The sequence below is a fragment of the Aspergillus ruber genome (genome assembly GCF_000600275.1).
Source record: "Aspergillus ruber CBS 135680 unplaced genomic scaffold scaffold00015, whole genome shotgun sequence".
Classification (NCBI taxonomy): domain Eukaryota; kingdom Fungi; phylum Ascomycota; class Eurotiomycetes; order Eurotiales; family Aspergillaceae; genus Aspergillus; species Aspergillus ruber.
In genome coordinates this window covers 297,294-308,714 of record NW_024467311.1, presented here as the reverse complement: position 1 = coordinate 308,714, position 11,421 = coordinate 297,294, and the positions used below count along the sequence as shown (strand labels likewise).

General features: G+C 49.8%; 6 protein-coding genes across 6 annotated transcripts; 3 read left to right on the top strand and 3 right to left on the bottom strand.

The window, feature by feature from the left end:
• Window positions 1-845: 845 nt before the first annotated feature.
• On the bottom strand, window positions 846-1,603 carry EURHEDRAFT_403201 (mitochondrial 54S ribosomal protein mL49; the record flags this gene model as incomplete). The annotated part of the gene is made up of 3 exons (XM_040780201.1): window positions 846-896; window positions 955-1,343; window positions 1,453-1,603. The coding sequence occupies 3 exons, from the start codon at window positions 1,601-1,603 to the stop codon at window positions 846-848; spliced, it is 591 nt and encodes a 196-aa protein (XP_040638345.1).
• A 283-nt stretch (window positions 1,604-1,886) lies between these two features.
• EURHEDRAFT_413013 (eukaryotic translation initiation factor 3 subunit E) lies at window positions 1,887-3,941 on the top strand. The gene is made up of 3 exons (XM_040782063.1): window positions 1,887-3,122; window positions 3,176-3,370; window positions 3,423-3,941. The coding sequence occupies exons 1-3, from the start codon at window positions 1,981-1,983 to the stop codon at window positions 3,439-3,441; spliced, it is 1,356 nt and encodes a 451-aa protein (XP_040638343.1). The 5' UTR covers window positions 1,887-1,980; the 3' UTR covers window positions 3,442-3,941.
• On the top strand, window positions 3,418-3,886 carry EURHEDRAFT_81574 (uncharacterized protein). The gene has a single exon (XM_040787663.1). It carries the CDS (start codon window positions 3,530-3,532, stop codon window positions 3,764-3,766), a length of 237 nt encoding a protein of 78 aa, XP_040638344.1. The 5' UTR covers window positions 3,418-3,529; the 3' UTR covers window positions 3,767-3,886.
• A 387-nt stretch (window positions 3,942-4,328) lies between the features above and the next one.
• Window positions 4,329-5,827, top strand: EURHEDRAFT_413010 (NAD(P)-dependent alcohol dehydrogenase). Its single transcript, XM_040782062.1, has 3 exons — window positions 4,329-4,552; window positions 4,607-4,735; window positions 4,799-5,827. Exons 1-3 carry the CDS (start codon window positions 4,535-4,537, stop codon window positions 5,756-5,758), a joined length of 1,107 nt encoding a protein of 368 aa, XP_040638342.1. The 5' UTR covers window positions 4,329-4,534; the 3' UTR covers window positions 5,759-5,827.
• On the bottom strand, window positions 5,815-8,406 carry EURHEDRAFT_378109 (uncharacterized protein; the record flags this gene model as incomplete). The annotated part of the gene is made up of 4 exons (XM_040779034.1): window positions 5,815-6,029; window positions 6,081-8,026; window positions 8,088-8,176; window positions 8,233-8,406. The coding sequence occupies 4 exons, from the start codon at window positions 8,404-8,406 to the stop codon at window positions 5,815-5,817; spliced, it is 2,424 nt and encodes an 807-aa protein (XP_040638341.1).
• A 323-nt stretch (window positions 8,407-8,729) lies between these two features.
• Window positions 8,730-10,425, bottom strand: EURHEDRAFT_378108 (sugar porter family MFS transporter; the record flags this gene model as incomplete). The annotated part of the gene is made up of 2 exons (XM_040779033.1): window positions 8,730-10,228; window positions 10,302-10,425. The coding sequence occupies 2 exons, from the start codon at window positions 10,423-10,425 to the stop codon at window positions 8,730-8,732; spliced, it is 1,623 nt and encodes a 540-aa protein (XP_040638340.1).
• Window positions 10,426-11,421: the final 996 nt, after the last annotated feature.

Below are 11,421 nucleotides of genomic sequence, written 5' to 3'. Positions count from 1 at the left end.
GTGGGATTGGGATGATTATTGTCGGGTCATGACCATATAAATGTATCTGTTTATCACTGTACAATGCTCAATACCCCCTTCGGGGCGAAGAGGAGACTTTTTTTTTTTTTTTTTTTTTTTTTTTTTTTTTTTTTTTTCCATTATTCATTTCATGCATGATGTTGTCTACGGTAAATTTATCATTTGAGTTATTTTTAGTTTAGTCTTGCCTGGGTCTTGTTGAATGGTATGAGTATGTTGATTTTGCTTAATTGTCATTGAAGCAAATAAAAGGCAGATTCAATTGTGGATAAATAGAATAATCTTGAAATGTTTAGCATCAGTTCATTCCATTTTCTTTTTTTAAATTTTAGATCCAGGTAGATCAAAGCAGTAAACATAGATGATAAATACCCAGACAAAAACAAATAACTACTTTTGCGCCGTCTCCATTAAAGAAAACTGGAAAGCGAGAAAAAGACACAAAGCCAACCATAACACAAGAAGAGATAAGAAGGAGTAAAAGGTCATAGTTCATGGACAGACATTGACATGTACAAGGAGAGCAGTAGGTGCAGAGAAACAAGCGAGATGGAAAATAGCAAAACGCCAACAAAAATAAAAATAATACAGGGATAATAAGGAAAACGGTCTTGATCTCGAGTCATTCTGCTGTCCTTGTTCTCGAGGTATAAAGTTTCTTTTTTGTTTCTTTTCTCGTCATGTCCAACATTTCCCAACAATTTTTGCTTTTTTAAGGGCGGGGTGTGCGTTTCGCCCGTTCATTCCGAGTAATATGAAGTAGATAAGAGTGAGGTTGTACGCGGATAAGATGCAGATAAATCAATTCGAGGGTACTTTTTAGATTAGAAGTTGCGTTCCGATAGGAACTTGAGGATCTCAGGTTTCCTCCAGCCCTGTAATGAGTTAGCACCATTTCTTATACCACACTGAAAATAACCGGAACCCAAATACCTTAACAATTATATGCCCAGTAACTCGGTTAACCGCAACATCCGCACTCTTCGGCGCACGCAGATCACCCGACTCAAACCCCAAATACCGCGCAAGATCACTCCTTAATGCGTCCAAATCCCCCTCGGTCTTTTGAACCTTCGTCTGCCGCTTGGTACCGCCGGCTTTCGTAACAAGGTATACAGGGTATTGATTCGAAGGGGTACGACGGATGAAGTAAGGGAGGTTGGTGAGTTGCAAGTCGGCGGCAGAGGGCGGGGGGATGGAGGTCGTGGTGGTGTGCTCTTTGTGGGCTTGGGCTTGCGTTTGGCGGCGGATCTGGGCCAGGAAGGAGCGGGTTTGTTGGGTCGGAAGAGCTGGTGTGGGATTGGAGCGTTGGAGGGGGGTTTCTGGGATTGGGGTCAGTAAATGTGAGGTGATTTTCTGTATGCCCTTGGTCCGTGGTGGGATGGTGTGACGGGCGATGCGATGGGACTGGCAACGCGGGAGGTGACTTACGGGGCTTGGGGAGTCTAGAGGACGAAGAACATAATGTTGAGAATGTGTTTGTCTTTGATGAGGCAATGGAGGAGGGATTTAGACGCAGAGGCATTGTGGTGGACTGCTTGCGAACAGCCGATGAGACCGGGAGGTGGAGGAAGGAGGACATTTTGGTGGTAGTGGTTCACAATGGTATAAGTGGAAGCAATCAACCCGATAGAGCAGCCCAGGTATCAAACTGCAAACTTCAAGAGCTCTGCCACCGTTGAGGCTCTGGGATAAGTCTGCAGGTCACAAATAAAGCAATCCAGTCGGGGATCCGGTTTCTCTTTTCTCTCGCGATTTTCTTTGCGCCGCGCCGAAGCTCACTCCACTAATCCCTTTTTGGACTAGTGTCACCGCCAGCCCTCCCGCCCACATTTTTCACCAGCGACAAAGACGACGCCCGCACAGTGACTTCGACCACCAGACCCCGTCGCCGTCCACGCTTGTCTCTTTCTTCCTTTTCCCTTTATCTTCCCTCTACATCTTATTCATATAGCTGCCATGGCAGCCAACGCTCCCCCCACCGCGGAGACGCTACTCAGTGGTGCCGCCGCTCACCCACCCAAGACCGCTGAAGAGATCGCCAACCAGTATGACCTGCTGCCTAAGTTGATCCCCTTCCTCGACCGCCATCTGGTGTTCCCTCTGCTCGAATTCGGCTCGGGGCAGGAGGACGAGAAGGAACTCACCCGTGCGAAATATGAGCTCCTCAAGCACACGAACATGACCGACTATGTGGCCAACCTCTGGCAGGACATCAACGACTCGGACTCCATCCCCGACGAGTTCGCGAAGAAGCGTGAGGAGGTTCTGGCCAAGATGCAACAGTACCAAGATGAGAGCGCCAAGATCACCGAATTGCTGCAGGATGAGGGCGTCGTGGGCAACTTGCGGAGTGACAAGGTTGCCAACTTGAAGTTCCTTGAGGAGGAGCACGGTGTCACCAACGAGATGGTCAACAGCCTCTACGACTACGGACGATTCCAATACAGTTGCGGAAGCTACGGAAATGCCGCCGAATTGCTCTACCAGTTCCGTGTTTTGTCCACCGACAATGACAAGGTTGCCTCGGCCACATGGGGTAAGTTGGCGTCGGAGATCCTGACCACCAGCTGGGAGGGTGCGATGGAGGAAGTTCAGAAGGCCAAGGACTCGATCGAGACCCGGTTATTCAACAACCCTCTGGGCCAGCTCCAGAACCGTTCCTGGTTGATCCACTGGTCCCTCTTCCCCTTCTTCAACCACGACCCCGCCCGCGATGTCCTGACCGACCTCTTCTTCTCTCCCGCCTACATCAACACCATCCAGACTCACTGCCCCTGGGTTCTCCGCTACCTGGCCGCCGCCGTCATCACCAACCGCAACCGTGCCCACCGCAACAGCAGCTTGTACCACAGGCAACTGAAGGACCTCATCCGTGTTGTGCGTCAGGAGGACTACGAATACAGCGACCCTATCACCGACTTTGTCAAGGCGCTTTATGTCGACTTTGACTTCGAGGAAGCCCAGAAGAAGCTGGGTGAGGCTGAGAATGTGCTCCGGGGCGACTTCTTCCTCGTTTCGGCTGCCGATGCTTTCATTGAGGCTGCTCGCCACTTGATCTCGGAGAGCTATTGCAAGATCCACCAACGGATTGACATCAAGTTCGTTCGCCCCTTGCTAGATTTACAAATCGTTTGAAACTAACGATGTACAGGGATCTGTCGACCCGCCTTGGTCTGAACCAGGATGAGGGTGAGAAGTGGATTGTCAACCTGATCCGCAACACTCGTGTCGATGCCAAGATTGACTACCAGGAGGGTACTGTCATCATGAATCACCCTCCTCAGTCAGTGTACCAACAGGTCATTGAGAAGACCAAGGGTGCATTCTTCCGGACACAAGTCCTGAGGTTCGTTCTCCCCCTGCTTATTGATTGATCAACATCATTAACGAATCTCTAGTGCGGCCGTCGCAAAATAAATACCCATGTGCTGCGACCCCTCCGTAACGGGAACGTCTTTTTCTCTTTCATGTTAGTATTGCCCGCCATACTGCGCGGGTTTCTTGAATGATGGGAACCAAGCAGAGTGGCATCAGGCTGGCGTTCAGGTGGTTCGCCTTTTTATGTTTCTTTTGTTCTATTTTTGTTTATTTCATATTTCAGATACGTTTTTTAGTTGGCCTTCCTTTCCCAGGGGGTTTATTGAATCTGATGCTGGGGGAATATCAAAAGCAATGCGCACCGTTAAAGAAACAAGCAGGAAGGAGAGCAGAATTTCCTCTGTCCTTGTTTGGCCAGAGGTAAACAGTGACATGAGACAAGTGATTTGATGTATGCTGTTACGAATGTCTATACCTATAGAGGATGTGAAAACTGGTGGGCTGTCGATTAGATATACATGTTTCCTTTGTCCCGCTCTAGATTCAAGAATCATCTCACATATCAACCCTAATCTATCAAAAACTGATTCCTATTTGGCTTATAAACTTCCGGAGAACAAGGAGACATGATTCACCATGCTGCAGTCATTGGTACTGGCGTCTGTCAGGTAAATGGAACCCGTACTTGCGAATATACAATGCTGCTGTACATGCTATTTTCCTTGGCGTCAAATCTTAACTGCTCTATTATAGTAGAATCTCTTCCAAAAAGAAAATAAATATAACCCAACATGAATAATAACAAATTACCGAACTCTCTCAACCCATGACGCCGTAGTGACACCAATTTACCCGCACAATTACCCGGCACCCATTTAACCACGGTCATTACGGACCCTCGCCTTATCTTATCTCCCTGCGGAACCGGATCAGCCACGGCCTGTCTCCCCTCCGGAACCGAGAAACCAAGCATAACATTACAACCAACGGAACCGGGCAGTGGGAACAATCAGGCTGAATAAACCGAAAAAGACCGACCGACAAATACGGAGTGCACAAATGGCGGCACTAAAAATAAATGTGGGATTGGGGGTTGTAAGCGGGGGTTGAAATAGCTGTGGTCCCCGTGGGTTTTCTGACTTTTGTCAACTCTCTGTTTACATACTACACTTGACACAAGGAAGAAGACAAGATGTCGGGTATTCAACACGTTTGTTCTCTATAGTCTTGATGATTCTGATGGAATTGTTGCTAACGAGTGCAGACTACCAACCAATCCTGCGTGCTTGTTCCCCAGAGTACATTTCGCTATGAAACCCGTGATATCCCAACACTCAAGTCAGACCGCGATGTAATCGTTCGAGTCGTTGCAACCGGTCTCTGTGGTTCTGATGTACGTTTACCAGAACCCAGCAAAAATTTGAAGAAAAGAAGATCCCATATTGATAACGTGTAGGTCCACTACTGGCACAACGGCCAACTCGGCCGCTACGTCGTCACAGACCCCCTCCTCCTTGGACACGAATCCTCCGGCATAATCGCCTCCCTCGGTCCCAGGGCAGAAGCAGAGGGTCTCACAGTCGGCGACCGCGTCGCCCTCGAACCTGGCGTCGCCTGTAACACATGCCCACCCTGCCGTGCCGGACGATACAACCTCTGCCACCACATGGTCTTCGCCGCAACCCCGCCCATCGATGGCACGCTGTGCATGTACTACCGCGTTCCCGCTGAATGCTGCTACAAGCTGCCTCCGCATATCTCGCTGCGGGACGGCGCGTTGGTCGAGCCGCTTGGTGTTGCGGTGCATGGGTGTCGGCTTGGTGGGGATATGCAGGATAAGGCGGTTGTTGTGTTTGGGGCGGGCCCTGTCGGGTTGTTGTGTGTTGCTGTTGCGAGGGCGTTTGGGGCGAGTACGGTTGTTGTGGTAGATATTGTGACAAGTCGGTTGGAGAGTGCGTTAAAGTATGGGGCTACGCATACGTATCAGATGGGCGCTGGTTCGCCGGAGGAGAATGCCGAGGCGCTTTTGAAGAGCACTGGGTTGGAGCACGGTGCAAATGTGGTTCTTGAGGCTACGGGTGCGGAACCGTGCGTGAACACTGGTGTGCATGCGGTTGCACCTGGGGGGACGTTTGTGCAAGTGGGACTTGGGAAGTCGAATCTTTCCATTCCTGTTGGTCAGATTTGTGATAAGGAGGTTGTGTTCAAAGGTTGCTTCCGGTATGGGCCTGGAGACTTCAAGTTGGCTGTTGGGTTGTTGAACTCGAAGCGGATTAATTTGGAGGGTATTGTTACCCATGAGTACCCATTCTCGCAGGTCGAGGATGCGTTCAAGAACGTCCTTGGGCGTGCTGGTATCAAAACTGTGATTTATGGACCGGAGATTGATGAGAACATGGCGAAAACAGCAGCTTAGGTTATTGTTCTATAGACAGTTAGATTTGAAGGGGATAGATAAAAGAAAAAATATAATTACCCACCTGTTCCATTCCATGTCATGTCCCATAACCAGTACAATCCACTTTCAACGTCCCGATAGCTGTCTTCTACACCCCTAGGAGAGGTTCCAGTTCCATTCCACTCATATTCCGCCGGTACTTGCCAAACACTCTGTGGCTGCATTTGCTCCGACGATACGTACTGTTGCTCACTTTGGACAGGCACATTAACATCACCCGGTGCCATAACTAACCACATTAGCAACCTGTTCTGATCCAAGCACAAAAGAAGGTACATACCACACTGAACAGACGTCAAACTCTCATTCAATCGATGCGCCCTACTAACATCCAACCACCCCTGACTCCCCGCAAGCGGATCCGACAACTCCAACGACGCATCAAGCGGTAATCTCAGCGTATCCTCGACAGACATACAACACGGATCGCCCAGGTTTTGTTTATTTTTATCCCCCTGTTGTCCCATCGACTGATTCGTCCCTGTAATCGGAGCCAACATAGCTGCTGATTCACGACGAAGGAGCATCGTAACGACATTTTTCAGCACTGTAGTACTCTGTTTCGATAATGCGGACCGTTTACCAAGTAGATCTTGAAGACGAAGGATGCGCGTGATAGTACGTTTTACGTCCTGCGCGGTATTGGAGAGGGGTTCTGAGAGGGCCATTACGGCTAGGACGATGGCAGCGTTGAAGAGGTTGATGGCGAGGAAGGCGACGAGGTGGCTGTCGGTAGCCAACTGAGCAAGAACCGGTAGTTCTGTCACTCGGGATGTTCGCACTGCGGCGTTCATCCAGAGTTCTGAACTGGCTGTTTGGGAGAGATTCGGTTTGGGAGATGCGGCGGTCATGGGGTCTATCTCGCATGATCCTGGTGAGGGCCCGTTTGTAGTCGTGGATAGATGGTCAACTTGCCGTGCTAGAAGTGGTCGGTGCATGACGATGAGGACATTATCATATGTCAGGTGCAGCGATAACGACTGCAAGGCATATGCTTTTGCGTCTGAACCGCCGTCAGAGTGGAAATCGCGCTGAAGATCCAGGACAAGGTGATTTGGTAGACCGTTTCGCCATTTTTGGAGGTTCTGCGTGGCTTCCTTGACCAAAGCGGCGTACGTATCTCCGACCAGTTGATTGGAGGCCCTCAAGGTGCGTGAACCAAAGATAATCTCCAGGGCTGGCGATGCGATCAAGTAGAGACGGTTCAGCTCCCGCTGGTAGGGAGAATAGCATATCGAATTGGCCTGCTCTGCTCTTGGTAAGACAAACGATTGGTTCTCCCATACGTCTGCTGGCATGTTGATGTTACAGTCCTTGTCGTTGATTCCCAGTGGTCTTCCATAGGTGATTGAAGCGAATCGGTCCCATGTGTAAATCGTCCACCAAACCCTTTTCCTCTCCTCGATATCCTCAAATTTTCCTCTCAAAGGTTCCCGATGCATCCCCAGAGCCTGGGACATCTTGATAGTCGCACCCAGCAACGAAAAAGAGAGATTAGGGCGGCCATGATAAACATGATACGACCCAAGCAGAATACACGTCTGCGCAGCAGTAATGGATGGCTGATCCATCAATTCCACCAAGTCACCCTCGACAAGCTTGACCAGATCTGCGCTCCATTTTCTCCAGTCTGGGCCATTACCCATCTCTGTACCACTTCTCTGAGACCTATACCACGCCGCCATCCCAAGCATCACGGTCAACAGTATAAGGAAAGGCCTCTGCGACGGATACGCAAACCCATCCGCGACCGAAGCCAGCTTCCTCCGAAACTTCGCCTCATAAATCACCAGCGAGAACCAATGTACGGAATCAAAGTAGTCCTCCAACAGCCCATACACAAGTTCCATAGGAGGTAGCGGCTGGCCCAAAATTGACGATATCGGTAACCGTTGTCCGATTGTCGCGGAGTATGTAACGGGCGCACTGGTGCTCGCTCGATAGCCCGGTATAGCAGATGTAGTCCGCTCATCGATGTGCTGGCTACCCAGTTCGCAGATCTTGCGCGCAATGCCTATTGCCGATTCCGCTTCGCCACAGTCGAGTGATGATTGTGGGCTCATGTCTGTTGAAGCAGCGGTGTCGCTGTCTACTGCTGGAGCGGGAGCGGGAGCGGTTGCCGCTCGAGATTCCGTGTCATTTTGAGGAGCGTTGTCAATATTCCAGGTTTCATCAGTAGGAGTTGTTCGCGAGGGATTGGGACGACGGCGTCTAGGTTTCCTGTTACTACCACACCATCAAACATTAGCATGCGAGTCTACAATATGTGCCATGCGCAACAGTTTACCGCGAATTCTGCTTCTGCGTCGGCGCCGAAATCGGTCGACAATCCACATTCGCGCGGATACATAACGAACAAGGCCGGAATGGATCGCACTATATTATCTTCAACTTTAGCATACAACCCATTGCCCTATCTGACGATTTCTTACTCGCGACTTATGATGCCGACATCTTTCGCACGCGCTGCTGACCCGAGTCGGCAGCACCGAACGACTAACCCGCCTCCTCTTCACCCATAAAGCTTCTGGACTCTGTTCCGGTATTGCATGGCCATTGGTCTGCTCTTGTACCTCAACGAGGTCCTGATCTTGGTCCAGCGCCATGGCTGTAGCCACTGTATTCCGAATCGCAGGAGATTGCTGATGGTTAAATTTTACGAGACAGTCGGCTTATTTTCCCCGCGTTCCCCACAGTGTGGAGAGTGATTAGTCATGGCACGTGCGGAGTTCCTGGTTGCAGGTTGTTTTAACCATGGCTCGTTTGTTTACCAGGAGGGGTTATGTGGGAGATATAGTGGTTCTGCTGATGGGAGATCTCAATTGACATCATAGGTATATATACATAATCAGGTGCTGAGAGTACAGGGTGTTCTAAGAACAGTGATATAACCGTCGTATACACAAATTTCGTCAAGCAAATGACATGATTAAACAACCTCAACATGCCCAGCCTGTCCCTCCAAACCGCTCATCTCCTGCTTAGCACTAGCAACAGTAGCACTCTGGTTGACCAACTCCTTCTCAATTTCAACATAGCGGGCCGGCCGCTTAATGTTAACAGCCTCGGGGTTACCATTGACAAATAGACTCGAATTCTCATGGAAGAAGCGGTCAATATCCTCCAGAGATCGATTAGCCGTCTCAGGGTAGAAGAAATACACTGTGGGAATGAAAGCAAAGTTGAAAACAGTCCAAATGATATAGAACTTCCATCCAAGATTCTTGATGCCGACGGGGGTGACTTCGACAACCATGAAATTTGTTGCCCAGTTCGTTGCGGTACCCAGGGCTGCGCCTTTGGTACGCATGCTGAGGGAGTTCAGCTCGACGGGAAGCAACCATCCGATACCCTGGTAGCTGCAGCCGAAGAAAACATAGTAAGCAAAAAAGAAAGCCACTGCAGCAGACGCCACCTCCCTGTGGTGTGGGTAGTTTTCTTTTTCATTGAACCGGAGGAGAACAGTAATCAGTAGGTAGCACGTCCCCTGGCCCAAGGCGGCAAACATAAGTATCGAGCGTCGACCCCAGTGCTCAATCTTGGGAATGGCCACCATACTTGCCAGGAGATAGGAAACCGAATTACATGCTGCCAGCAGACGGGCGAGCATCTCAGATAGTCCGACAGATTGCATCAGGACGGTGGGGAGGTAATAGGACGTTACGTTGATACCGGCTAATTGTTGCATTGCCTGGGCGCCAGCACCCAGGATCATACGGCGGAGTGGCTGGGTATCACCGTTGTTCTCGCCTGTCTTGCCGCGGAGCAGCTGGCCCCAGGAGACGTCGTGTGCTCTTTCATACTCGACGGTGGCAATGATCTCGGAGTAGGCTGTAATAATGTAGGGGTCGTTGATGTCTTTGCCTTCCAGGTCGGCGATGATCTGTTGAGCCTCGTTTGCTTGGTCACGGTCACAGCTGATCAGCCATCGAGGTGACTCGGGGAGCCACGGGACAGTCGCATAGAGGACGATAATGAACACAATTTGGAACGCAAGAGGGAATCGCCACGACGCTGGCCCAGGAACAAATGAAAAGGCAAATGTCATCCAGTTGGATAACGAATAGCCAGCAACGTTCATGACCAGTTCAATAATCACCAACTTTCCTCGCCACTTGATCTGGGAAGTCTCGCCCTGCCAGACAGGTGCTGTGGAGGTGTTGATACCGTTCCCGATTCCAGCAACGACCCGACCAACAATCATCTGAGGGACGCTGTACGAGGCAATTTGCAAGATCGCGCCGATGGTCATGATCGAGGTTCCTGTGAGGATAGACTTCTTCCGACCTAGTCTTTCACCAAGCCACATGGCACCGATTGCCCCGAAGAAGCAACCGACATCATATAGTGCGGTGACGGTTCCGATGAGGCTTTCGTTATTGTTGAGGCCGTGTACGTTCAAAAAGTCCTTGGTGACGATGACACCGGCTGAATAGAAAGACAAGAAGTCAGTACAATGAACCACCATCTAGCAAGCCATGATATGCATGAAATAGCATACCGAAAACACCCTGGTCATAGCCAAAAAGCATCATATCTGTTGCACATGCAACAGTAACCCAGAACGTCAACCATCCTCCCTTCAAGCCAAAGTATGGCTGGCTCAGCGTGTAACTCCTGGTCATGACTGCGAGGGATTTGAAAACGAGTAATATGTCTTCAATGACAATTTGAGAAAACTTTCTCTAGCCCCATAACAAAAACAACGGAACCGCCCCTGATAGATATACTCCGGGACCAGAGCCCAAACCCAAAAACTGACATCAGACCGGAATCAGACCGCCCTAATCCCATATTTTCAAATGCATACTAGCGCAGTCTGGGGTGAAAACCGGAGAGGCATTTTTGACTTGGTCTGGCAACAATTCGGCATCCTCTGAAGTAAGTATCGGCATCTGCGGTAGGGAACTTGTCCTCCTCGGCATACACACGGCCCAGAGGGCTCTGTTTTGCTGGCTGTAATTGGATCAGCGATTCATACTTTCAAAATCCGGGGAATGAGGTGATTCGGGCAAAGCTTCGGGGAAAATCAGCGTAGTTTGCCGGTGTTGTATGGTTGTCACTTCCGCCGGATGTTCCTCCTGTATGTTCGGTTCCGGAGGTGCCAAGTGTGTTTCGGTTCCGAACAAGCTTCCGGATCTGATATTGTAGATGGAGTTCGAGCATATTAATGTCGAGAAATATAGAGAACACACCGTGGTCCAACGCATTATGCTACTTTGGAGAGAATGAGCAGAGCGAGAAGAAGCGATTTGTGTGAGTATGGTGATGCAGGAGACCAATGGCCATAATGACGCCGTGTCTATCAAAGAAACAATTTTTGATATTTGAACTTTGAATTTGTAGTTCTGTGCTGGAGAGCGTTATTACGCAGTTCAGCACCAAATAACATTTCACACAAGGATACGTCAAGGCAAACCAACTTCAGTATGACACCCGGGCGGCCGACGGCCTGCCGTATCTTCGGTTCACCTTCACCTGCGAAAGACTATGACTCAATTAGCCTATAGACATGGGGCCGGATTTCCAGGTGCTTGCATGAGGCATCACTCTATAGATGGGTATGTCAGAGACTCTCAAGTCAAGTTATGCAGATACCAATAAAGCATCAAAAAAAAAAA